Source organism: Hyperolius riggenbachi, chromosome 2, assembly GCF_040937935.1.
Source record: "Hyperolius riggenbachi isolate aHypRig1 chromosome 2, aHypRig1.pri, whole genome shotgun sequence".
Taxonomy (NCBI): domain Eukaryota; kingdom Metazoa; phylum Chordata; class Amphibia; order Anura; family Hyperoliidae; genus Hyperolius; species Hyperolius riggenbachi.
The window spans coordinates 42,110,651-42,137,807 of record NC_090647.1 but is presented as its reverse complement, the minus strand read 5'-3'; the positions used below and the strand labels follow the sequence as shown (position 1 = coordinate 42,137,807).

Sequence of the window (27,157 nt, the reverse complement as noted above, 5' to 3'; positions counted from 1 at the left end):
GTAGACTTTTGTTTCTAATTATATAAATACAAGGCCATGGTTGGTTGGGCAAAATAACATAAGTGAATCACAGAACATAAAACTGGTGGTAAGGCTGCATACTAAACATCAGTGCTACTATTGCTGTAGAATAATTTCTCATAAGCAACACTCTCCTGAGCTTTGGTGGATTCTCCAACCTTGGTTAACATATAACTTTGAACCTGACTGCAGGTCCACCCCCAACCCGACATGAGCACTCCTTAGCCTCTGCATTGGTGCAGAGCACAGAGTATGACCTGGCAGAAGGGAGAATAGACTTCTATGAAGGCAAGTCCACCTGACTCTAGAGCACATGTGTCGAACTCCAGGCCTGGAGGGCCAGATCCATGCCAGTGTTTAGGATGGACTGAGACAGAGAGGAATGTGTTCTACCTGATGGAGCACACCTCTCCTGATTCAGAACCATCAATGAATCTGAGCTGTGTCAAAAATGTGTGAGGACCCCGGCCCTCGTAGGAACGGTTTGACATCCCTGCTCTAGAGCCTTACTGGGAAACAGAGCCGTTTTGGAAAACTAACACTCAAGGAATGGTGGTGAGCCTACATAATATGCAGCATTAAGCAGTCTAAAATTCTGTGATCCACTCTGGAAAGGTTTCTCTAGCGGTCTGTGCCTTCATAGAACATTTAAAAAAATTGTCCCCAAAGGAAGAGGAAATTCTAATTTCAACATTAGTTATCAAAGGAAGTGGCCCTGTTGATAAAGAAAGGCCCTAGTTCTGTTTCCAGGGACTCTTAATTTAAATAAAACAACTATCACAGGGACTGAAAGAGTCGGAAAATATCCCCACTAACAAACAAAAAGGAAAAAATATCAGATTGATGGGGGTTCTCATGCTTTCCCATACTATTTATAAACGAAATACACTGACAGTAGAACACACTAAAATTGTTACTCATTAGATGTCTCTTTTATTGGCCTCCTGGCTCCTGCCCAACCCAGGTATAAGCAATGCTAAAGCATTTCTCACATCAGACAAAACATTCAGCCTCTGCGTGGCCAACTTGTTAACACGTCATTAATTGACCCATAGATTAGTCTTAGTAAGTAATCGAGAAAACTCAAGAGTAGTGTTCCTAAGTTTATTTCAGCAAGTTACAGAGTATCCCAATAAATAAAGCACACAGAATGGTAAAGCTTTTTTTCGAACATTCAACAATTCCTCAAAGTCCACAGCAAAAAACCATTACAACGTCTATGGCAGTCTAAGGAGGGGTCCTCCTGACACAGTGATACTGAGGCTACAAGGCAGCTTGTGTTAAAAATAAAAGATATGTAAGACGTTTTCTGACCTGGTGTAGTCATCCTCCACAAGCATGTGCTTTGGGATTGGAGAATATCTTCCTGGAGAGATGGGTGGCAGTGAGCTCTTGTATTCCAGGGTGCCATTGTTTGCGCTGCTGAGGATGTGGCTTTCCAAGGGTGGAGAATACGCTGCATTGCAAGTAGATGAGACTCCACGTTAGTCTTTGAAACAAGTATTAAACATTTCCAAGACTTACCGTAAGCACTCAATTACCCAGACTGCATCAGCTCAGAACTGATTTTTTTGGTGGGAAAAAATGGCAATTTGGAAGTATATATATATTATTAGATAACTCAAGCATATACGGGTAACTCTAGGGTATTTCTATTTCTGGGAACCATAGTTGTCCACTACTGTAGTAGAAATGATGCAAAACAGTCTGAAGAATTCTAAATTTTAATCTTCTGCTCCTGGTCCATTATAGATGACAGAAAGCAAAATACTTGTAAAGAAAATGGGTTTACACAACATATCTTAACCATCTTAACCACTAAGGATTTTTCCCCTGATGGACCAGAGCACCTCCCAAAGGATTTATACATTGTTTATTTTTTCACCACAATTTGGGCTTTGTTTGGGTGGTATTTTTTATTAGGATTGTTTATGTTATATGAATTGTAAAGGTAAAAAGAAGAAAAAATAATAACAAAATGCATTATGTTGCAGTTTTCAGCCATTATGGTTTTAAAATAAAACTTGCGACTGTAGATAAAACCCACATTTTTTTTTGTCTATTTGTCTTTAATTAAAATGTTGCAATTGTGTCCCTAGTACAATGTATGGAGACGATAATTTGTCTTTCTCAATGTACTTAATCAATAATTACAAGCCCTTATTTTCAAAAATAACTGTAATATACCCTTATGGCATTTATATACAAAAAGCTAAGTCCCTAACATAACAATTTATGTATTTCCTTTTAAATTGGCTTTTTATTCTTTATTTTATCATTTTTTTTAACATGGTAATATTTAATGTGGCCACTAGATGTCACCTGCTTAGCATGCTAAAGCATTGTAAGTAAAACAACCCAAAACAAAAGGGAGTTTTTTTTTTTGAATGATTATTGAATGATCATTGCTGTTCATTACAGCACTCATTCATGATTTTGTCAAAAGGGCACTACAGATTGGTGAATGGGAACTTAGATTTCCATAGCCAATCTAAGCTGCAACCACAGGTCAGGTGCACGCGTGCATGAGCGTGATCCCACTCGTGCGCCATGCATACAGAGGCAGAGGCGCATATATACGCCCCTGGGATGGGAAGAGTACTCCTGTGGGGCGCAGATATACTGCCACGATCACAGCTACTGGTTAAAAAGGCACTGTAATTAAATATAGTAGAATGCAGTAAATCATTCAGGATACCCACTTTTTAAAATCTTTTATTACCCACTTAGTACTGCAAAGGCCCAGAACGGTCCCAGCAATGGGAGCGAGGTGCGGGCATGCATGTAGCCAAGCTGCGCATGTGCTGGACATGGTGACTACAAGAATAAAAGGCTTGGCTAGCAGAGGATTGAGGTGGCTCGGGAGGATGGAGAGGCAGCCAACAGGTTGTTGGGAGCCTCCAGCCAAGGCCCCAGGGATGTACAAATTTTTTCCTCTTGTTTCGTTAAATGCACTACTGGTGTTTCTCACACATTATAATAAAAGTCTGGACATATATCATAACCCATACCTCAAACCTTGCATTACACATTGTTAAATTGTGTTACACAAAGTGTATGCGTAAGTCTTTTTTATTCAAGAGTGTCCAAAATTGTCATGCCATTTGTAGCACATGAAGGTCTAGAGCAGGGGTCTCAAACTCAATTTACCTGGGGGGCCGCAGGAGGCAAAGGCAGGATGAGGCTGGGAGGCAAAGTCAGGATGAGGCTGGGCCGCATAAGGAATTTCACAATCGCGGCGCATCGCCGCCTCTGCCCGCCCCTCTCACTCTTCCTTCACAGAGAGGGGCGGGGAGAGGCGGCGATTGATGTCAGGAGGGGCAGAGCTGAAGCTGAAAGCTCTGCCCCTTCCAGGAAATGCCGGCGGATTGCCCCCCCCCCCCCCCGGGCGATTTGGGGGCTCTGCAGCCCTCGTTTAGCGGTGGGGATGCGGCGGATTACTTGGGAGCAATGAAGCAAACTATAAGGAAGCTTTTGCCGGCGAGGGCCACAAAATATTGTATCGAGGGCCGCAAATGGCCCGCGGGCCGCGAGTTTGAGACCCCTGGTCTAGACTCTTTGAACTTCCTTTTAAAAGTCCCCTGGACTTGAGTCATTTCTTATGATATAGATTTTGGGATGGAATAAGCACACAGTTGTGAACATAAGGCACCTGGCACCTTTCTCTTGTGCTAGGATAAATAAACAAATTTTCATACAAGGCAATTAGTAAATCACTATATGTACCCAGACTTCTGCCTAGAGTTTTGCATTAAATAGTTAATATTTCATATATAAGACATACATAATAAATGTAAAGAATGCGTAGCAAGGGATAAGAAAGAGGCCATTTAAAAAAAATGTAACAATAGATCTTGCACTAGAAAAAAAAAAGACTCAAAGTATATTTATTTAATTTAAAATAGTAAAATAATTTATAAAAATACAAAATCTTGATTATATTACTTAACTAGTAAATACTTTACAACACTGAACTAATAAGAATAAAGTTAATACAGCAGTACTATGTTTGTATATCATTTCAATAGATCAACATGTAAACCTATAATTAATTTATTCCACAAAAATAGCATTAAATCAATAGTAAAAATGCTATAATAAAGCATACCGAAATTGCAAAAGTTCACGTGATTCATACTATAAATGGTTAACCAATCATGGTGGACCATAATTACAGTAGTATATAACTAAGAAAGTCTAAAAGACTACCTGTCCTAGCCCAATCTCAAGACCCTCATTTGAAAATGCTATAATAAATATGGGCAGTTTACCAGATGCCTAATTTACAGGACACTTACACTACATTACAGCAAAAACTGCTTAGCATGCAATGTCAGACTTAATTAATGCTCTCATATCTTTAATATTCTCTCAGTCAGTTGCTGAAAGGACAAGCTTCCCGTAATGCCCTGACAGGGACAAGTTAACAGTCAGTCCCCAGTGCATTCAGCCTTCACGGGTGATGCTAGTCTCTTACTCTTAATCACTACTTAAAAGACAACTGAAGTAATATGGAGGCTGCCATATTTATTTCCTTTTTTAGCAATACCAATTGCCTGGATGTCATGCTGCTCATCTGCCTCTAAAGCAGGAGTCTCAAACTCAATTTACCTGGGGGGGCCGCAGGAGGCGAAGTCAGGATGAGGCTGGGCCGCATAAGGAATTTCACAATCGCGGCGCATCGCCGCCTCTGCTCGCTCCTCTCACTCTTCCTTCACAGGGAGGGGCGGGGATAGGCGGCGAATGACGTCAGGAGGGGAAGAGGTGAAACTGAAAGCTCTGCCCCTTCCAGGAAATGCCGGCGGATTATTCTCACTTCATTTGTCCTTTAAAGTGCCCCATAGTGCAGGCATTTGCGGTAATTTGCAGTGGTGACAGCAAAGGATGCCTGGAGTCGAGCCAGCAGGACAGGTGCAAATTTACACAGCCCGTCACAAGGAAGTCCATCGGGCACGTCGGTCATTGCGATTTCGAGCGCCATTACTCCTGCGCACCCAGCTGAGCACTTTCGACCGAGATTTTCCAGATCGATCGATACATTAAATCATTTTTTCCTCAAATCGATTGAATCATCAATCGGGGGGAAATGTCGTGGCAATAAATCGGTAGGAGTATGGCCACCTTAAAGTGGATCAGAGATTAACTTTTACTCATTGCATAATTGTGTTCCTTTCCTATTGTTTATAGGGCATTCCTCAAGCCCAATACATTTTTGTTTTTGTTTTAATACTCTAATTCCCTATAAACTAAACAAGCCACACCCACAGGTTTTCAGAGAGCCAAGGCACTTTCAGACAGTAGCAAGGGCTCATGGGAGCTCAGTCTGGGCAGGAGGAGGGGGAGGTATTACTAGCCAGAGATTTCAGAGGCAGAGGGGAGGAGGGAGGAGGAGGGGGGGGGGGTTAGTTTTCTTTGCTCAAGATACAGATAAGCCTGCCTCTGTGTAATGTTTACAAACAACATGGCTGCTGTCATTGTACCACAGGAAGAAATAATCATATTCTATTAAAGCTGTTTGCAGCTAGATTTGCTATGTAAACTATCTAAACTTTAGATAAGATATATAGACAAGTTACTTGTTATAGTTAGTTTTTCATCTCGGATCCGCTTTAACGTCAAACTTAACAATTTCTAATTGTAGCATATTAGAGATATTCTATGGAATACTTACAATGAGTGATATCAGGAGGGCCATAAGGATCTGTCATATATATTGTTGTGGGCTTCCCCACTTTTAGGTAAACTACGTCCGATGTGTTCTTCAAAATAGCTACAGCTTCTTCGTGCGTTACTTCTTCTAAACCGTAATTATTAACCTTGAATAAATGGATAAAAAACAGTTAATCTTGTTTTGGAGGCTACAGCCAGTAGTTTCAGGGTAAGTTATGTTTGGTAACTGGTGCAATTCATTACTGAAAAGCAATTTTTTTTCTACTTTGCCCGATATTTATTGAAAAATTAGAAGCTTTTGCAAATCGCATTGAGGTTAGTGGGTCATGGGAAAACATTTTCATTAAAGAAATCATTTTAATTAAAGCAAACCTGAAGCAGAAACAACCTATGATATAATGAATTGTATGTGTAGTACGGATAATGAATAGAACATTGGCAGCAAAGAAAAGAGTCTCATATTTTTATTTTTTGTTATATAGATTTTTTTATAACATTGCATCATACTGTCACAGTTGCAGTTTTAAAACCACACTGATGGCCCTTTGAACTTTCCTGCAGTAAAACCTGATCTCAAGCTGTCTCACTGTTTCTTGGCTCTTTAGGTGCTTCAGAAAATAGGACTGTGACAGCACGGAGAAGCTCTTTTGCATAGATAACTAATGTTTTTTTTAAAAACTCTTGCTGTACTGGAAAACAATAGACTCTTTTCATTGCTACTAATGTTCTATTTCTTAGCTGTAGAATTTATGCAATGCATTATACCATACGTTTATTTTCACTTCAAGTTTGCTTTAAAGGGGCACTACAGCGAAATATGTTACAATTTAAAAAATGTGCAAACATAAACAAATAAGAAGTAAGTTTTTTCCAGAGTATAATGAGCCATAAATTACTCCTTTGTTGCTGTCACTTACAGTAGGCAGTAGAAATCTGACAGAAGCAACAGGTTTTGGACTAGTCCATCTCTTCATAAGGGATTCTCAGCAAGGCTTTTATTCTCCTTAAAGATATTCCCTAAAAAGGATTTAAACAATGATGCTGGCCGGCTTCCCTGCTCGCTACACAGTTTTTTGGCAGTTGGACAGAGCAACTGCCATTCACTAAGTGCTTTTGAAAATAAATAAATCCCATCCCCCATAAAGAGATGGGCTAGTCCAAAACCTGTCTCTTCTGTCAGATTTCTACTACCTGCTGTAAGTGACAGCAACACAGGAGAAAAGTCATTTATGGCTCATTTTATTCTGGAAAAAAGCATACTTCTTATTTGTATGTGTTTACATGTATTTTAAATTTTACAATTTTTTGCCATAGTACCCCTTTAAGTCCCATTTGTTTAGAAAAGAAAAAAATATAAAGTTACAGTTTTTACCTTGAAGTGTCACATATTGCTCAGCTTAACAAGCCACACTCTCAGAGTGACACTACGAAAATGTCCTTATTGGCATTGTAGAGAACATAGTAAGTAATGGAAATTGAGCAAAGTAAACCTCACAGCTGTTGTTCTCACCATTAGCAGCCTATCCCCAACTTGTAGTCGGCCATCTTTCTGCGCAGCTCCTCCTTCTATAATTTTGGTTACATAAATACTGTTGTCTCCTGGAATGTGCTGGTTCCCGACTCCCCCTGCGATGCTGAAACCCAAACCTGGAATTGTGGGATTAGAGTTAGTTACAGCAACTAGGACATTACTGTTTACCAACATAGGAATTCTCTGAATATACACTCTGAGTAAATAAAGTTTGTTTTTTTCATAGGTATTATTCTTTTGCTCATTTTAGCCCAAGTATTACAATAGTACAGAGACTTTGATACTTTCTCTAGAATGAGAGGGGCAAACCTGAGATTATACTTGGGAATGCTGTACGACAGACATTTGTGGGCCATTAAGTCCTTTAACTTAAAGGACATGTGAAGGGAGAGGGATGTGGAGGTTGCCATATGTATTTCCTTCCAAACAATACAGGGGCATAGCTAGAAATCATGGGGCTCCATAGAAAATTTTGAAAAATCCCCCAAAAAATAAAAAAAATAAAAATAAGGTGCCTTTGTGTCCCAGGTATAGGGAACAACCCCCTGTATTAAATAGCTAGAGGTACACCCAGTATGGGTAGACAGGGAAGCCCCAGAATAGGCCCCAGTTAGGCGGCTGACTACTTCTTGATTGCACTCCTGATGCCGGGAGTGATCTGCACCTGTGCAGTTAGGCTTGTAACCGTGCAGGTGCAGAACACTCCCAACCATGGAAACGCGATCAAGGAGGCAGTAGTCTCTGACTGGCTCAGTCAAGAACCTTGCTGGGGCAGACAGTGACAGAATTGACAGGACCAGATGGACACCGAGGGAGCAGGCAGGGAGCTGGCTGGAGGAAGCCCCAGATAAGTATAAATCCTTTTCTACATATTTTGAGTACACTTTAAAAACAACACACAATATGGCAGCATTACCTACAAAACCACACTCACTATAGTAGCGTTACCTCAAAAACCAAAAGCAATATAGCAGCCTTACCTCAAAAACCACATGCAATACGGCATTGTAACCCCCAAAACCACACCTAATAAGGCAGCTTTATTCTCTAAAGTTATACCCGGGAATGAAAAGCCCCCCTTCCCCAACGTTAAGGCAATTGTCCCCTTGTTCTGCCCCCCAGGTTTAAGTAAGAACCTTTATACCCTGGTGTCAGTAGTTCACCTGGAAAGAAACCAAATTACTTATCTGTCAAAAATCTGCCATCTCCTCCTTGAGCATGTCCTCCTACAGTAGCTCTCTCCTCCCATGCACGAGTAGAGGGTGGGGACTAGTATGAATGTGAGTGGGATGGGTGGGAATCTGGGCGGGGGTAAGAAGGTAGAGCTTGGATGACACTCCTCCCTGGCCGGAACTATATATTCATTGGTGGGCCCACCAGGGAGGTATTCATACGCCGACAGCAGGTGGGTGGGGAATGGGGATATAGTCCCCCCTCACCTACCTGCTGCTTAAAGATGAGGCAATCGGTAAGGAGGGAGGTCCTAGGTGGACATGGATGTTGCAGGAGAAGGGGGTTATAAACATTTGGAAATGCTATAAAATAGTCCTCTACCTCTGGCAGGCCCTCAGTAGCGTAGGGCCCCATAGCCTCTACCATGGCTGCTTTGGGCATCCCTACACTCAGTGGTGTAGCTACAATTCATAAGTCCCCCAGAAAAACTTTGATGGTGTCCTTCAATGTTCACAACTCTTACACTGACTCGCTCTGGGGCACTACACGGCCTGGGGGCCCGTCTCACAAGGGCCACAAAACAAGTGTGTCCATCATGATCTTCACACCCATAACAAGTGTAGACACTAAAACTCCTGACCTGGAGGACTGTCCCCTGTATCGGAAGAAGACTAATAGTAGGTGGCCATCTACTGTTCTGGGTCCCCCTACAGGGGTTGCATAGGCTACTTCCCTATAGTTACGTCCAGGGCCATGCCGAGGCAGAGGCAAGAGAGGCTCCAGCCTCAGGACGCAGTGTAGGAGGGGCGCACAACTCACTCAGCTATCATTCCCCTATTGTGTGTGAAGCAGAGAGAAATAAGAAAAGGGGATACATGACATTGACTGCAAGCAGATAACTAGAGGTTAAGATGTGTGTGTGTTGGGGGGTTGGGGGCCCTGGGGCGGGCGCCTCTTAGTCTAATAGCAATTAGGGTGTGACAGCTGGGGTGGGAGGGATGGAGGGGCGCACTTTGGTGTCTCAGCCTTGGGTGCTGGAGGACCTTGTCCCAGCTCTGGTTATGTCCCTGGATCTAATGTCATCTGGCTCTTTTTCCCCCAGGTCACACGTTATGCACATGATATGGAGCAGACGCAACGCATGCATATTACTATAGAAAACAAAAAATATTGGTACCTTTTGGCCCTTTAAAAAGTTTAATTTCTACAACAGTTTCAAGGATGGGTCTTCTCCTCCGTACATAAAGGCGAACAATGGATCCGGCTTCCTTCAGTGCTTCCACGGCTCTGCTATGCGACACCTCTGAAACATCCACTTCATTCACCCGTAAAATGCAGTCGTTGACCCTGAAAAACACATTCGGTACAGTTTCCTGTGAGTCCTTTCAGCAAAAAGAAGGAACGACGATCCTGCCTCTGATTACGGGGAGGTACTCTGTTGGATCAGGTTGATAACAAGTGACAGCTTCTCAGGAGATCAGTGTGGATGACATACTGTAAATTGTGTAATGAGGAGATTTATAGCAGCCCGATGTACTGCCAGACACAAACTCATTTTCTTAGAGATGAAAAAGTGCAACACCGCAATTCTGCACATTTTTTTTTTTGTTAGCAAACTTCACAACACAGGTTGGAGCTGTCCTGCTTCGTAGGAGGAGAAATCAGAAATGATTAAGTGCTGGGTGGCTGAGCTGGCAGAGAAAGGTGGGTTGTGATTAGTTGCAGTACAGGCAGAGATAGGGTTAGTATTGGCTGGGTGTGCCTGCAGAGAAATGTAGGTCCGGCTGCTGCTAGAGCTGAAAGGCTATGAGATTGAAATGTATATTTAATGTATGTTGTCACTGAGCACTGTACCTTTGCACTGAACACTTTGGACTTGATTCACTAAGACAAATAGCATGCCTTATCAGTGTTAACATGCCTCATCAGAGTTAACACAACTTACCAGAGTAGCATATTGAGTGCTACAAACGTAGGCCTGCAAATTGGCAAAGAGGAGAGCTTTACTCGTCCTGCCCTGAGACCCTGCGGGTCCACTCACTTTAAAGGACATTATCCGCACACTTTGATTGGCCCAATAGGCTGCCTGTCACTTGACAGGCAGCTGTGTAAAGAATTAATGAAGGTTTCATAATGAATTGTGTGTATGCTTTTTATATTCCTAAACTGCTAATATAATCATTCTAAATGTAATCAAACTAGTGTGCTAGAGCGACATTTTGAAAATATGATTATAGTATTGTTTTAAGAATTATCACGATATAACTAAATGAATAAGAATTCAGATCACAGTTATTGCTTCCAAGCCTCTCTCCTAAGGATGACCTTCCACCCCCTTCCCCCCCCCCCACCTCCTTTCCAGAGGACCTAGGAAGCAGTCTGAACCAGATCGTAGGACTGGCTTTCTCTGAGGTCATTTTGAGGAAACGAAACTCTAAAGTTATCCAAAGTCAGCTACAGCCCAGAGGTGGGAACAAAGTTAAGGACCTTTGAAAGACACGATGGACCTACCCAGCAAGGAGGACCAAGCTACCATAAGACAGTGATGATTGGACTTATGGAAAAGAGACTGCCTAAAAGGAGGAATATATTAATTGGGGTATAAGAATAGAGCAAACAAAGGACATGTACTTTTTCCTTGTCAGTGAGGCTTGCAGTTAGACTGCTGTCTTTGTATGCTGGCATGTGGAAAAGTCCTCAGCTGAGTGAATAAAGATCACACTGTTACATTGGCTAAAAGGAGAAGGTCTCAGAGTTTTTATTTCCTTTCTCACAGCCTATTTGGCCAATCAAAGTGCGAGGATAATGTCCTTTAAAGTGATTGGACCTGCCCCCTCAGGGCAGGACGAGTGGAGCTCTTCTCATTGCCAATTAGCAGGCATAAGTTTGTAGCGCTCGCTATGCTGCTCTGATAAGGCATGTTAACTCTGATAAGGCATGCTATTTGTCTTAGTGAATCAAGCCCAAAGTCTCCTGAAGAAGCCCCCCTTTTGAGAGGGTGAAACATGTTGGTTTGGCATGGGGAGTTTGCGTGTTAGATGTTAGTAGCAAAAAAGTTTCTGTACCGTGTTAGCCAAACAAATTATATAGGTAGAAAAAACAACGTTTTGTAAAAAATAATGTGTTAGATGTTACAATAGTGAGTGAGAGAAGGAACAATACCTTGGAGTTAAATTTGGAATTGCCTGATAGAAGCTGATAAAAATTGATGTGCAAACTTATGGAGGGGTAAGATAGGTGAGCAATAGTGTCAGGAAGCGTTTGGCCGACATAATCCGTCAGGCCATGCCTCTCACCAGTAAGGAAAGGGGGTGCCAAACTCAGCAGAGGCGGTCTTTCGGCGGGCGAGTTCAACCTCCCTGGCGGTAAGCCCGTGCTGAGCACGGGCTAAGCCGCCGCAGAGGATTGCTCAGGCCCTGGTGGGCCGATTTGCACACTTTTTTTTTAGCACTTTGCTAGCTGTGTGCATTACTCGATCGCCGCCGAATCGCCGCTACCCGCCGCGTTAGAGCCCCCCCCCCCAGACCCCATGCGCAGCCTGGCCAATCAGTGCCAGGCAGCGCTGAGGGGTGGATCGGGACTCCCTCCCGGTGACGTCATCCCGATCGTTGCCCTGGCGACGGGGAAGACAAACAGGAAATCCCGTTCTGAACGGGATTTTCTGTTTGGTCTGATCGCCGGAGGCGATCAGGAGGGGTGGGGGATGCCGCTGCACAGCGGCTATCATGTAGCTAGGCTAGCTACATGATTTAGCTACATGATTTAGCTACATGATTTAAAAAAAAAATGCAAAGTGCAGGGCTGCCCCCTGGCGGTTTTAATAGACCGCCAGGGAGGTTAATCTTATGTGTGCATGAACCTTAAAAGGAACTAAGCACCCTTTGTTCTCTTAGAATTTCTCCTGTTTTCTAATGGCTATAGGATCTGTCATGTTTCTCCCTCTCCTTCTACCTGCCCTTATTTATCCAGAGGGAAGGTGTAGGAGGGAAGGTGTAAAGATAGCATCTGTGACTTCTGTAAACTCTTTGAAGCACATTGCCCTCTTTTTTTTAAAGAGAATCTGTAATAAAAAAAAACATGCACCTGGGGGGTACTTACCACAGGAGGGGGGAAGCCTCAGGATCCTAATGTATCTTCCCCCGTCCTCCTGTGCAGCATGGATCCAGCGCTGGGACCCCGGGACAGCAATATTTACCTTAGGGATCCAGCACAGACGTAGTACCATCTTCCCCCTCGGGCTCCGGTGGATATAGCCAAGCCTTATCAGGTCCGCTCTACTGAGCAGGTGCCCGAGGGGAAAGATGGTACTGCGCCTGCGCTGGATCCCAAAGGGTAATATTGCCGCATGCTGCAGACGCTACAGCTCCTGCACACATCCACCCACAAGTTTGTGGGAGGATTTTCGGAGGGAGCCTCATTAGGTGTAAGAGGCTTGCCCCTTCCGAGGTAAGTACCCCCAGGGCCCTTTTTTCATTACAGATTCTCTTTAATACAGCGGATAAACAAGTCAGCTTCAGAAGCTGCGGATTGCCTCTGTTCAAGGGCAAACTCTATCACTATAAATGTGCTACAGAGGCTAAAACGACTGAGACTATATACAACATTCAGAACTGAAAATGGAGCTGACCTGTGTCAAGGCACTTTATTTCTGTATGCGCCAGACGCATTCCGCTCTGAATAAACTCACAACAGATTGCATGGTTTATGGGGCAGAGACTCGATGCCAGGAACGCTCCACATAAAACAGTACATAAAATGTAATATACTATATACAATCATCAGGACAGTCAGGTCCTGGTAACTGCCCAAGTGAAGGGAACAGAGGCCTATTCACATATTCAAAGTCTGTGGGCAAAGAGTTACTTCAGTCAAAGTGGTACTAAACTTAGAACTTACTCTCTTCTGTAAAATATTAGCCACAGCAGGATAACGTTAATGGGGGGAAAATGCCTTCATTATAATTTATGGAATATCTAAAAATACCCCCTGAAGTTTACGAAATGGTTTCACTTTGCAGATAGCACACTCCTGCAGTCTATTCACAGTTGCTAATAAGAACTAATTAGCCAATTTGACCTGGCTAAACAAACACAAAACAGAGAAGTGAATTCCTTCAGAAACTATATGTGGAATAAAGACTTTTCATTGTGTGCAGTCTGGGTCCACTCTACAGGCCCGCAGATCTGCAGCTATAGGTCGTTTCTACTACTTTTTCCTTTCACTTGAAACACAGTCAAGCATTAAGCCTGCTTATGCTTAGCAATGTCCCTGCTGCTTCTTATTAGTGACACTCACTGGTGTAGGGACCACAGTGGCAGCGGTCTCCACCGCGACTGGGCTTGTGCTCCTGGGGGGCGGGGGGGGGGGGGGGCTTGACCTCCCCAACGTTGTCCTCATTTGTGGGCCAGCTGTGGCGTAACTCAGCTCAGCATCCCAACTGTTCCCTGCGGTGAGGAAGTTTTAAGGCAGTGCAGTTCCAGATGCTGGAGGTCCCATCTGCCACCTCTGCACCATCGCTGCTCTGTACTTCCTGCTTCTCAGTTTGGGCTCCAGAGTGGGGGCACATCTTGCTCCTATACAGGCGGACAGAGGGAGTGGGGGCGCATCTGGCTCCTATACTGGAGGAGGGAGGGAGTGGGGGCACATCTGGCTCCTATACTGGGGAAGGGAGGGAGTGGGGGCGCATCTGGCTCCTATACTGGGGAAGGGATGGAGTGGGGGCACATCTGGCTCCTATACTGGGGAAGGAATGGAGTGAGGGCACATCTGGCTCCTATACAGGGGAGGGAGGGAGTGGGGGGCACATCTGGCTCCTATACAGGGGGAGAGAGGGAGTGAGGACACATCTGGCTCCTATACTGGGGAAGGGAGGGAGTGGGGGCACATCTGGCTCCTATACTGGGGACAGAGGGAGTGAGGGCACATCTGGCTCCTATACTGGGGAAGGGAGGGAGTGGGGGCACATCTGGCTCCTATACTGGGGACAGAGGGAGTGGGGGCACATCTGGCTCCTATACTGGAGGACAGAGGGAGTGGGGGCACATCTGGCTCCTATACTGGGGAAGGGATGGGGTGGGGGCACATCTGGCTCCTATACTGGAGGAGGGAGGGAGTGGGGGCACATCTGGCTCCTATACTGGGGAAGGGAGGGAGTGGGGGCACATCTGGCTCCTATACTGGGGACAGAGGGAGTGAGGGCACATCTGGCTCCTATACTGGGGAAGGGAGGGAGTGGGGGCACATCTGGCTCCTATACTGGGGACAGAGGGAGTGGGGGCACATCTGGCTCCTATACTGGAGGACAGAGGGAGTGGGGGCACATCTGGCTCCTATACTGGGGAAGGGATGGGGTGGGGGCACATCTGGCTCCTATACTGGAGGAGGGAGGGAGTGGGGGCACATCTGGCTCCTATACTGGGGAAGGGATGGAGTGGGGGCACATCTGGCTCCTATACTGGGGAAGGAATGGAGTGAGGGCACATCTGGCTCCTATACAGGGGAGAGAGGGAGTGGGGGGCACATCTGGCTCCTATACAGGGGGAGAGAGGGAGTGAGGACACATCTGGCTCCTATACTGGGGAAGGGAGGGAGTGGGGGCACATCTGGCTCCTATACTGGGGACAGAGGGAGTGAGGGCACATCTGGCTCCTATACTGGGGAAGGGAGGGAGTGGGGGCACATCTGGCTCCTATACTGGAGGACAGAGGGAGTGGGGGCACATCTGGCTCCTATACTGGGGACAGAGGGAGTGGGGGCACATCTGGCTCCTATACTGGGGAAGGGAGGGAGTGGGGGAACATCTGGCTCCTATACTGGGGAGGGAGGGAGTGGGGGCACATCTGGCTCCTATACAGGGGAAGGGAGGGAGTGGGGGCACATCTGGCTCCTATACTGGAGGAGGGAGGGAGTGGGGGAACATCTGGCTCCTATACTGAGGAGGTAGGGAGTGAGGGCACATCTGGCTCCTATACTGGGGAGGCAGAAAGTGGGCTCCAGATTATTTAATGTAAGGGTGAAAAGAGTTTAGGGGTACGGGGACTTGCGTGGTGGGGGAGGGTGGAGGCTGGTCCCAGGTCTGTATCGGGGCCCCAGAGGTATGTAGCTGTGCCACTGGTGACCCTATCACCAAGACAGGATAATTTTTACAAATTAGACACCAAACCAGAAAGGTTCACAGTTGGTTCAACCCTTTCTTAGACTATCACAGACATTTTACTGATGGGTTCCCCACAAAGGTTCGTTCACAGTTAAAAAAATGTATTCATTAGTTTGAGGATGCCAAGTGAGGCAAATAGGGATGAAGCAATATCTCTCCCACTCAGGAAGGCGATAAGGATTGATAGTAATGAATATCAACTTCAAGAAAAGGCTTAAAAAATATAAGCCTGTGTGGCTTTCTGCGCTATGGGTTAATGAAATTGTCTCGATTTTACTAAAGGATAGTTTGTGACCAGTGCCGGGATCTGAGTCATTCGGCTGAAACAAGAAGAGAAGGCCCACTGCTGCCGGGGGCGCAGAGTGACACTAATTTCGGCTGAACACATGTGACCATCAAAGTTCAGCAGCAATCAGGCACAGCTGAGCTTCCCATAAATGGCTCCACTCGCCCTCTTCCCTCGCATGCAACGTCTGCTTGCTTCTGTTCTTTTCTCAAATGTATTTGTCCTTATAACAACAGTTTAAAGAGAACCCGAGGTGTGTTTAAAGAATGTTATCTGCATACAGAGGCTGGATCTGCCTATACAGCCCAGCCTCTGTTGCTATCCCAAACCCCCCTAAGGTCCCCCTGCACTCTGCAATCCCTCATAAATCACAGCCATGCTGTGAGGCTGTGTTTACATCTGTAGTGTCAGTCTCAGCTGCTCCCCCGCCTCCTGCATAGCTCCGGTCCCTGCCCCCATCCCTTCCCTCCAATCAGCAGGGAGGGAAGGGATGCAGGCGGGGACTGGAGTTCTGCAGGAGGCGGGGAGAGCAGGAGACTGACACTATAGAGATAAACACAGCCAGCTCTGACAAGCTGTTTGTCAGCAGCGTGGCTGTGATTTATGAGGGATTGCAGAGTGCGGGGGGGACCTTAGGGGGGTTTGGGATAGCAACAGAGGCTGGGCTATATAGGCAGATCCAGCCTCTGTATGCAGATAATATTCTTCAAACTCACCTCGGGTTCTCTTTAAGGACAATATCTGTGGGAAGGTCTGCATTGAACCAGGACATGCCATATTGAAAGAAAAAATAAGGTGGCCTTAAAGAGAGTCTGAAGTGAATCTGAAAAAAACGTAACAGGAGATTTGATCAGTGGAGCCAGCACTGGAACGAGGGGAGTAAGAGAGGATAGGGAAGGCCCAAAAGGACCAAGACCAAGGACCTTCTCCTCTCTTGCTCCCCTTGTTCCAGCGCTGGCTCCACCGATCAAATATCCCGTTGCGTGAAGCTTCAGAAATCTTCAGGAATCTGAGTGCTCCTGAAGCCTGCTGCTCCATACTGTGCCTGCACAAGTGCTGAAGAGAGAGTGCTCACATATGCGCAGTACGGAGCCGCCTATCTTTGGAAGAACTCAAGCTGCCAAAGAATTTAGAAGCCTCCTGCAGTGGCAGAGAACAGTTTTTGACCCATTGGTTTAAAACTGCTAATGGGGAAGACGGAGCTGGAATGGGTGGAATAGGAGAGGAGCGGGAGGTCTCAATAGGGCCCAGATCCTTCCCTCTACTTAAAGTGAACCTCCAAACTAAAAATCTACTCAGCAGCACTGAAAAGGCTTGGTGCTTCTTTAACAGTTTCACAGCATCAGAACTTTGTTTTTCTTACCCAAGCCTAATTTTTAGCTGCCCAGAAGAAAACTGCCCAGGCATTTTTTCCCTGATGCTGTGCAAAGCATAATGGGATTTCTGATGATGATGTTCTCCTTATGCTGTTTTAGTGCAGTTTTTTTTTTTTTAATTTTGAATTTGAGATTTGAAGCCTAGCGTGAGCAGCTGAGAGGGGTGATCAGGACACAGGACAGTTGGAACTGTTAACTGTTAACTAATGTAACTTAATGACTGTATGCTTGTTTAGGCTGAAGTTCCCCTTTAAGTAAGTATCTGTTTTGTTCTTTTGTTTTTCAGATTCACTTCAGACTCACTTGTGGTTACCTGTTTTGAAGACCATTAGTAGCATACATGAAGTTCTCTAATTGATACTCTGACCAACACCTGATCTGACCAATTATGGTTGGATTGGGCAGTCATTTTATATGTGATGCAGTCTCTGTCTGTCAATCTCGATTGGCTACCTATTACACAAAGGATCCAGTTTAAACTCCTCATCCTATTATACAAAGCTCTTTATAAGTTGTCACTCCCATACATTTTTTCACAAATCTCCAGGTACCTCCCACCCGGAACCTTCGCTGCTCCCAGAAGACCCTCTTGTCCAAGCGTTTTAGTCACAGTGCAGGAGATTTGGGCGCACACTGAGTAACTTTGGCGCCCTCAGAAGACGGAGCAGAAGTTGCATTTTAAAACACTATAAATTTAGCCTCTAGCAATAGCTGGAAGCCGAATAACATCATTTCCCACTATCCACGTTGACCTGGAGGAGGAATAGTATTTAACGCCACGAAACTTGTGCAGCAGCAGTATAAGCCATACCGGCTGTATCCTGCACCCAAGTCTCCGGGCGGCGATTACATATGTATGCCTCTTGTCCTCTAGCTCAGGTACCTCCTCTGTCTTCTGCATCCAGGATTTCTCACAAGCATCACCTCTCCTTTGGAATGCTCTCCCCCCGTCTGTCATGCTCAGAGCCTGAAAACCTTCAGGCTTCTTTCACCCTGGGGCATTGAAGTACTCTCTCTGCCGCTCTCTAGTCACTCCCCTGTTGCTGTGGCCATTAATGTCAGTGAGAAAGGCCACGGTAACCATGGTGCAAAACAATGCGACAGAAGTGCTTCTGGCGACACAGACTCTGCAGCACATTGATGGGCGATATGAGCTTGCCGCACAATTGCACTGGAGTCAATGGCACAGCAACAATCTTTAAAGAAGAATGTTGCGGTAGGCCGGTACCAGTGCTGCTAATTAATGGCTGTTTTGCTGCTGCCATAGTGGCAGCTGCTAATCAGTGGCTGCTACTGCTACAGTGGTGGCTGATCACCTACAGGCAAAGGGGGAGACAGAGTGGCGTTACAAAGTTGCCCCCTGCATGTAGCTCCCCAGCTGCAGAGCACTACAGGGGCCACCTACCCCTGAAGTGCTCCTCCTAGTGTTTCTTAGTTAGATGTAATTTATCATGGAATTGTACCAGTATTGGTAATGTCTCACATCAGCTATGTCTGCATAGCTGAATGTCCGGATAGAACAGAGTTTTGAACCTCTCGGGCCTGATTCACAAAGCGGTGCTAACAGTTAGCACGCTGGTGAAAAGCCCTTTATCACGCCTAAACTTAGTTTAGGCGGCGTGATCTGAAGGAATTTGCGCGAAATCCTGCCCATTAAGCCCTATGGGACTTTGCGTACGCGCGGTAGCTTCGTGCGAGTTAGAGCACAAAGCGGTGATAACTTTACTAGTGCAAAGGTTATCACGCCTAAAGTCTTTTAGGCGTGATAACTGAGTTATCACCGCTTTGTGAATCAGGCCCGTCATGTATCTATGCTCCCCACTATTTGTTTGGTACTATGTACAGCACTATGGTAGAGGCTGGCGCTATAGAAATAAAAATAATAATTTATCTATATAATAAGGCATCCCTGTAGTCCGGCATCAGTCCCAATACATGTAGCGCAAACACAAGCAGAACGGCGTTGTTCATTCCAGCACTGAGCTGTACCGGGCGATCATTTTTTGGGTGAGACGTCAGGAGGTGAACTCATTCCTAATAAAATTTCTTTGAACTTATGTGCTGCTGTAATCGGTGTATAATAAATACATTTAAAAATAATGACAAGTGTGCAGCACTCCCCATGGAGCAGAATGCAATTATGTAGACAGAATTTATTTTCCTGGCAGGGCGAGAGCACCTCGGCTGATTTCTGCAAGCATTAGCATTTCTCTGATTTCCTTATCCTCTGCCAGGTAATCATTAGCTGATGAATAAATAAGCACATTAATGGCACTAATTAGTTTAAAGCAGAAATGAAAGTAAAGTAAACTCGGTAATAAAGCATAAAGTACCGGTGCAGCACTAATAACATTCCATACCTCACCTTGTAAACCGACACCAGTTTCGGTGACATTGACCTCTAAGTGAACTCGTAGCCATGGCTGAGACTGTGAGTTGCACCCGCCCATTCCTGCCTCACTAAACTGCTCCTGTTGTTCAACTGTTGTTACTCTCACTCCACCAAAATCTGGAAACAGGTTCACTTAAAGGTCACCCTTGGAGGCATTACTAGAAATTGCCCCCCCCCTGCAAATTCTTGCCACCTCCTCTCCAGATCGCGATATTAGGTATACTGTATGCACATGAAGGTCGAAGGGGTCACTATAGCAGCTGCTATGGGGCCTGTAGCCACCTGTAACCAAGGCGGTGCCCTGTCTTGGCTGATTTTTTTTTTTTTTTTTTTTTAGAAATCCCCAAGCCCCTATTAAAATGTCCCCAGCAATGCCACCCAAAGCCCGCATCATGCTCACACACACCGCGGAGCATCAGTGTTGCACAGAAGCCAGGCCACTGCGCTACATGTAGCCTCCAGCCGGCTTCCATGCTCTGTTGGCGTGGCAACACTGACGCTCAGCGGTGCCTGGAACTGTAATGTTGAGCAGCAGCAGTGTGTGGGGGCATGATGCGGGCTCCGGACGACGTTGTGAGAACAAGGTGTGTGGGTCATGGTGACTTGACCTGACACTTTGATCTAAAGGATCTGTTGCTGTGCCGGATTTAATCTGGCAACAGTGCCCCATAGCGGCAGCTATGTTTTCCTATGTCGGACTAGGTTCGCCTTTGGGCCTATACTAGAAAATGCCAAAGTCGGACGTGCCATAGGCGAGGAAAGGGTTACAGTAACTTGGGAACCATTTATATCCTTTTTTTCCTATTAGTTGTATACTGTGTTTAATGAGCACAGATAAAATTTGATTTCCATCCCACTTTAAGGGCTCTTTTCCACTATGAAATGCGATCGCAATTGCGTTTCAATTTCCACCATGCGATTGAGCTACTATACTCATTATAGTACAGCTCAATCGCATACAAAACGCGGCAGGACGACGATTGCGCTTTGACCAAAATCGCATCGCAATTGGATCGCACTAATGGAAATGGCTGCTGCAGTTTCCATTAGTTTAATGTACCTTGCGATTTGCAATCAGAATCAAATCGCAAATCGCAGGCTAGTGGAAAAAGGCCCTAACCGTGTTTGTGTCTTTGTTCTTTTGCCTGCAGAGTTCTTCCCTACTTAGCAACTCTTATGATCTCACCTGAGTCTTCCGTCTTCGGCCGCAGCTCCTCCTGGGATGATCTTAGTGATAAATATGCCGGGATCGTCCCCCACGTGAGGGTTGTCGATGCCTCCAGCGATGCTAAAGCCAAGACCCGAATTGCCCTGGAAAACACAGAGACCCACAATGCATCACAGGCTGCTAAACGTGGTGACTAAGACATCAAATGACATTCATGAATATCACTAATGTGCATCACTCCCCAGCTTACAGCCACTGCTTCCTAGCAAGGAATCCAGGATTATAAAGAAGAGTGAATTATCATCATCGTATTATCCGCCTGGGTGTAAACCATGGTGAGCAATGAGAGAGATGTTAAAGTAGATCCGAGATGAACTTTTATTCATTGCATAAATATTTGTGTTTCTTACATATAGTTTATAGGGCATTCCTCAAGCCAAATACTTTTTTTGTTTTGCTTTAATACTCTAATTCCCTATAAACTAAACAAGCCTCGCCCACAGCTTCTCCAAAACGCCAAGGCACTCAGACCCATGTAGCAAGGGCTTATGGGAGCTCAGTCTGGGCAGGAGGAGGTTACTAGCCAGAGATTTGAGAGGCAGAGGGGAGGAGGGAGTGAATTGTTCACAGGCTGAGGGGTGGAGATGCAGTTGCAGATTACCTGTGTAATGATGACAAACAGAACATGGCTGCCCTCATTGCATCACAGGAATAAATAACCATATACTGTTGAAGTTGTATGCAGCCAGATTTGCTGTGTAAACTATCTAAACTTTATATAAGATATATAGACAAGTTGCTTGTTAGAGTTAGTTTTTCATCTCGGATCCGCTTTAAGCAAAATCTATAGCTTAGAAAAACTGTAACAGTCCGACGAAGGCTTTTTATAAGTCGAAAGCTCACTGTTTATCCATCTCTAAGTTAGCCAATAAATGGTATCATCCTGATTCAAAACTTCTTGTAAAACATATATACACATACGTGTAAGATGTACATTTATCCCAGAGTAAATTGCACTGTAAAAATCTTTTTCCTATGTAGCTGTCCCTTGTAAACTACTTATTATATATTACTAAAGCACGCCTGACCTGAGGATAGGCTACCTAAGGCAAACACAGAGGTATGTTCAGGCTGGATCCACATTGTTCTGTGCAGAGTCCATTCCTCTCCTTATTTCTCCTGGTCCCTGTAATCATCACTTAAAGGACACCCAAGGCAGAAATAAACTAATGAAATAAACAATTGTATCTATCTCCCTTCTCCTAAAAATGACTTTTTAAGATATTCCACAGTTTTATTTTATGTTTAAATCTACTTTTTAAGTTTTAACTGTTTTATTGTTTTTGCTCAATGACACATTCATTGAAGTATGCCAGAGCTAAAATCTATGAACTATTGATCCTTTATATCTCTTTCCTGCTCTCAGGAGCCATTTTCTGCTAGGAAAGTTATATAGTTTTATAGTTATAAGTTTTATAGTTGGAATTTCTTATCAGTGAGGGTCACACTGTAGTCACTTCCTGTCTGAGTCAGGACTGAGTCAGCCCCTTACATACCTGATATTTAACTCTTTCAGCCAGAGAAAGAAAAAAAGGAACACAGCCTAGTTATTTGTGTGCTAGGCACTGTACATACACATGTCTATCTCATCGTGTCACATGTCACCTCGGGTATCCTTTAAAGCGAGATTGTCAGTCACAAAATCCCATTCCATTTACCCAATGCTCTGTGTTTATTATACAGTCTACAGCCTGACCCTGCATTGCAAGCATTCCAATATAATTATAAATGTTTTTGCTGTAATTATTCGTATATCAGTCAGCCTGACTATTTGTTTCATTGCCGACAAGAAGGAAGCTTGTCATCACCCCTTCTCTGACATTCCTGCTCCTCACTGATTAGCTGAGAGCAGTGCAGTGTGACAGGAGGCTGAGGATGAGAAGGGAAATACACCTCACCCCTTTGCAGAAGGTGATGAAATAAGATCTATGATGTGGTCACATGTGTTTACAAAGCAAGCTAGATATGACAGTGCAGTTTCTAGGAGAAAAAAAAATAGTAAGGGAGGAAATTACATCAAGATTGGCTTCAGTCAGAGGCAACAAAGACGGAGAATGCATGTAATAGTTTTCTATTTATTTAGTATATGAAATTCACTGAAATCAAAATGAGGACAGTACAATACATGTGTTATGTAAAAGCTGAACAAGTATTTATCTGCGTGCATGAAAAACGGGCGCAGTGAAAAAAGGGCCCGGCTGGATAACGAAATGGTGCCCGTGGATAGCGAAATCTGATAACAATAAACATCGTTGTCAAACTTGGTTAAAGATAAATACCGTTGTAAAAATAGACGGGAAATAATAACAAAAAGATTAACGTTAAAAATTACTACGTAACTCAACAATACAGCTTAACCCAACCCTACCCTCACACAGAATCTGGTGGTGCCTAAAACTAACCACTCCCTTGGGGGCGACTAACCCTAACCACTCACCTGGTGGTGCCTAACCCTCAGGTAGTGCCTAACCTGAACCACCCCCCCCCCCCGGTGTTGCCTAAAACTAACCATTGCCCAGGTGGTGCCTAACCCTAACCACTCCCCTGGTGCTGCTTAAACCTAACCACTCCCTCTGCAGAAACACCCTTTTACACATAGAAACGATAATATCTTTGGTAACGTAAAATCTGTACATACAAACAAAATAATATGACAAAAACTATAACGTTGCAAGCTTCTAAAATGATAACTACTTCAAAAACTTTAATGTTCTAATGTTCTTAACGATATTTATTGCGGTGCCCTTTTTTCTGCTTTTTTCGATGTATTAACGATAATTGCATTAAAGTCTATGGCGGCGCCCTTTTCGTCCAACCTCAGGCGGCGCCCTTTTTTCCTGCTACCATTTATCTACTTTTATGTAGAGTTACAGAGTACCCAGCAAGCTCATGGTGAACCAGAACTTCTAGGAGTGTGTAAAAGGCTAAAATGGACCAAAAGTTTAAAGCCCTCTTACTAAAATGCTATGGAAATCTCTGGCTCTGTACATTTAAAGTGAACCTCCGGACTAAAAATCGACTCAGCAGCACTGAAAAGGCCTGGTGTTTCTTTAGCAGTTTCACAGCATCAGAACTTTGTTTCTCTTATCCAAGCCTCATTTTTAGCTGCACAGAAGAAAACTGCCGGGGCTTTTTTCCCCTGATGCTGTGCAAAGCATGATGGGATTTCTGATGTTGTTGCTCTCGTTTTGCTGTTTTGGTGCAATTTTTTTTTTTTTACATTTTGAATTTGATATTTGAAGTCTAGCGTGTGCAGCTGGGAGGGGTTATCAGGACACAGGACAGTTGGAACTGTGTCTCCTGCTCCTTGTCACCTCCTTTCAACCAAAAAGATGGCTGCCCCCATGACAAAGATGGCAGCCCCCATGAATCACAAACATTTGCCTGTTCTTGTAAAACAGGGTGGGTAAAAAATGATATTACCTATCTATTCTAATTAACATAACTAATGTAACTTAATGACAGTATGTTTGTTTAGGCTGAAGTTCCCCTTTAACAAGCTGACACATCATTGCATTCCAGCGGATCTGGAGGTGTGGCTGGTTTACAGGGACAGCAATGGATGATTTTGATTTGCATATTTCAGCCCTGATGCATTATAGGAGACATCTCAGAACTCCCTTCAAACTGAATTATTGCAAATACTTTCTGTTTTGCGAAGGCAAACTTTTGTTCTACTTATATATGTGTTTTTTTTTCCCTGGGAGAGTATGGCTGTTTGCTCTGTGCTCATGCGGGAGACTTCAGAAGTTTTTGGGAGCCTGAGTGCTTCCAAAGACGGGCAGCTCCAAACTGTGCCTGCGGGGGGCACTCACACAGTAAGGAGCCGCCCGTCTTTGGGAGGACTCGGGCTCCCAAAGACTACCAAAGCCTCCCGCGGCCGCAGATTGGAACGAGGTGACAGCGTTGAAACGAGGGGACCATGAGCGGCCTGGGATCTATAGGACCCAGAGCCTTCCCTCTCCATAGGTAAATATCTGTTTTTGTTTTTTTTCAAGCTGACGTTAGCTTTATTCTCAGAATCTTCCCTGAAATACTGCAATCAACACTGTATACAAATTGTTTAAATAATTGAAAGACCTGGCATACGTGAATAATTCCTCTTTTTCTACCTGTGTAACTATCACCACCATGTTCCCTATATGCACCGTGGGGCTGTCATGAAAAGTCATTTTGTTGTGTTACACAATGACAATAAAGTTCTTGAATCTTGAATGGATCAGAAAAGATGTAAGAATGTGACCTGTTTAAACAGAAAAAGTATCCGTTTTTACAGCATCAGTTTTCCAATGGGTGCAGTGTGAATCCAGCCTATTATTTTGATTTAATATTTATATAGAGCCAACATCTACCGCAGTGCAGCACAAAGTACTGTATATTATCATGTTACTTAACTATTCCTCAGAGGGGCTCACAGTCTGATCCCTGCCACAGTCATACGCCTATACTGTGTAGTGTATGTATCGTAGTCTAGGGCCAATTTAGGGTAAGCCAATTAACTTATCTACAGCATCTTGAAGAACCTAATAAAGGTTATTTTGAACTAAAGTAACATTTTTTTCAGTCTGTTAAATTTGCGAGGGAGATATAAGGGAACAAACAGAGCGCTCCGATGGTGCGTTACCACTTTTAATAAATTCACACGCTTTAAAATCAATACACTTACAGTGTATGTGCAAGAATTGCACATTTAAGAGGTCACCAGCGAATCCCCTCAGCGTCCTGTGCCTGGCCAGGGCTAACAGGGTCCATGCGGATGGTGGGCAGGTAGAGAGGAGGACAACTGCCGGCTCACGATCCTCTCGGCAAGCCGTCTGACGTCACAACGCGTTTCGGCGCTTAGCCACGCCTTCATTGTGTAGTGTATGTATCGTAGTCTAGGGCCAATTTAGGGTAAGCCAATTAACTTATCTACAGCATCTTGAAGAACCTAATAAAGGTTATTTTGAACTAAAGTAACATTTTTTTTCAGTCTGTTAAATTTGCGAGGGAGGTAAGTCCACTGATACTTCCCCCTTCTATACGTTTTTATTCTTGTTGCCGCCTCTGTTCAAAATTTTGCATCCAGTCTAGTCCACCCTTGGTGGAGGGGTGTATCCCATAGCCTTCCTGTCTACAGAGAGCGACTTTCTAAACCTTGTAAAAGAGAACAGAGGCACCAGAAGGATAAAACCACTGCCTCCTGAGGAATTGTAAAGTTTTTAAATTCGTTTTATACTTCTGGCGCCTCTGTTCTCTTTTACAATACCAGTATCCACCCCTGGTGGAGAGGTCGTATCCCCCTTTCTTCTTCTGACCTACAGAGAGCGACATTTTTATCCTAAGTGAGGACAGGTCTAATCTCCTCACCTGCCTGTACAGTGGTTGCCTATACGGTAACCCTGGCTTATGAGTATATCAATTATATACTTTTTCATTTACCCATTTACTTTACATACTACACTATATTGAGCTCTCGGTATTCCCTTTTTTCACTTGACTTTTAAAACCTGAGTGGGGTCAGGTTCCAATTCTCCCCACCTGCCTTGCTAGTGGTTGCCTGTGTGGTAACCGTGTTTGTGAGTATAACTATTATTATTTTACAACAATTTGCAATATTGACTTAAATACTACACTAAATTGGGCTCTTGATTTTCTATCTTCATTTTTAAGCAACTTATCTTTATGTTTTTGGGATGTGGGATTAAACCCAGAGTGCCCGGAGGAAACCCACGCAGTAACAGACAATATTTTATTTATCCGTTTTGCATCCACCACTACCGTTAATTACAAACCCATATTTGCAAAAATAACAGTGATACCCTCATGACATGCATATTAAAATGTTTAGTCACTAAGGTAACTATTTATGTTTTTTTTTTTTTATGAATGCAATTTTTTTTTTATTTTGGGAGAATGGGGGAGGTAAGGGGTTAATTTTAGTGGGAAATGTATGCATTTTTATAAAATTAATTAAAATTAATTAAAAATAAAATTAATGTATGGAGGTATAATTTTACTTTGGCCATTAGATGCCAGTACACAGGGGAAGGAATGCGTGTATGCTCATTTTCACGTTTGTCAATGACCACAGGCATCTCATTGATCACAGGCACTTAGATTGGAGAATGGGAACTGTGTTCCCAGTCACTGATCTGTGTACTAATAGGCAGCGACAAGAATGCACCTGGGTAAATGCGCAGGAGCGTGCGAAATGGTGGCGTGGAGAAGTACGTAAATCTACGCCCCTGGAACGGAAACAGACCTCCCGTGGGGCGTAAATACACTGCCCGAAATTCAAGAAGAGGTTAATCACTTGGAACAGAAAAATAATGATATCTAAAC

The 27,157-nt window shown here is 44.3% G+C and overlaps 1 protein-coding gene across 16 annotated transcripts in view; it reads right to left on the bottom strand.

The window, feature by feature from the left end:
• DLG2 (discs large MAGUK scaffold protein 2) overlaps nucleotides 1-27,157 on the bottom strand; it is a 1,711,631-nt gene that overhangs the window by 515,451 nt on the left and 1,169,023 nt on the right. For all 16 annotated transcript variants that reach the window (XM_068266685.1, XM_068266688.1, XM_068266686.1 and 13 more), the window contains 5 exons: nucleotides 20,792-20,916; nucleotides 9,573-9,742; nucleotides 7,202-7,338; nucleotides 5,693-5,837; nucleotides 1,336-1,477 (listed from right to left, as the gene is read on the bottom strand). In XM_068266685.1, the coding sequence (XP_068122786.1) occupies nucleotides 1,336-1,477; nucleotides 5,693-5,837; nucleotides 7,202-7,338; nucleotides 9,573-9,742; nucleotides 20,792-20,916 (719 nt within the window). The remainder of the gene's footprint in view (nucleotides 1-1,335; nucleotides 1,478-5,692; nucleotides 5,838-7,201; nucleotides 7,339-9,572; nucleotides 9,743-20,791; nucleotides 20,917-27,157) is intronic.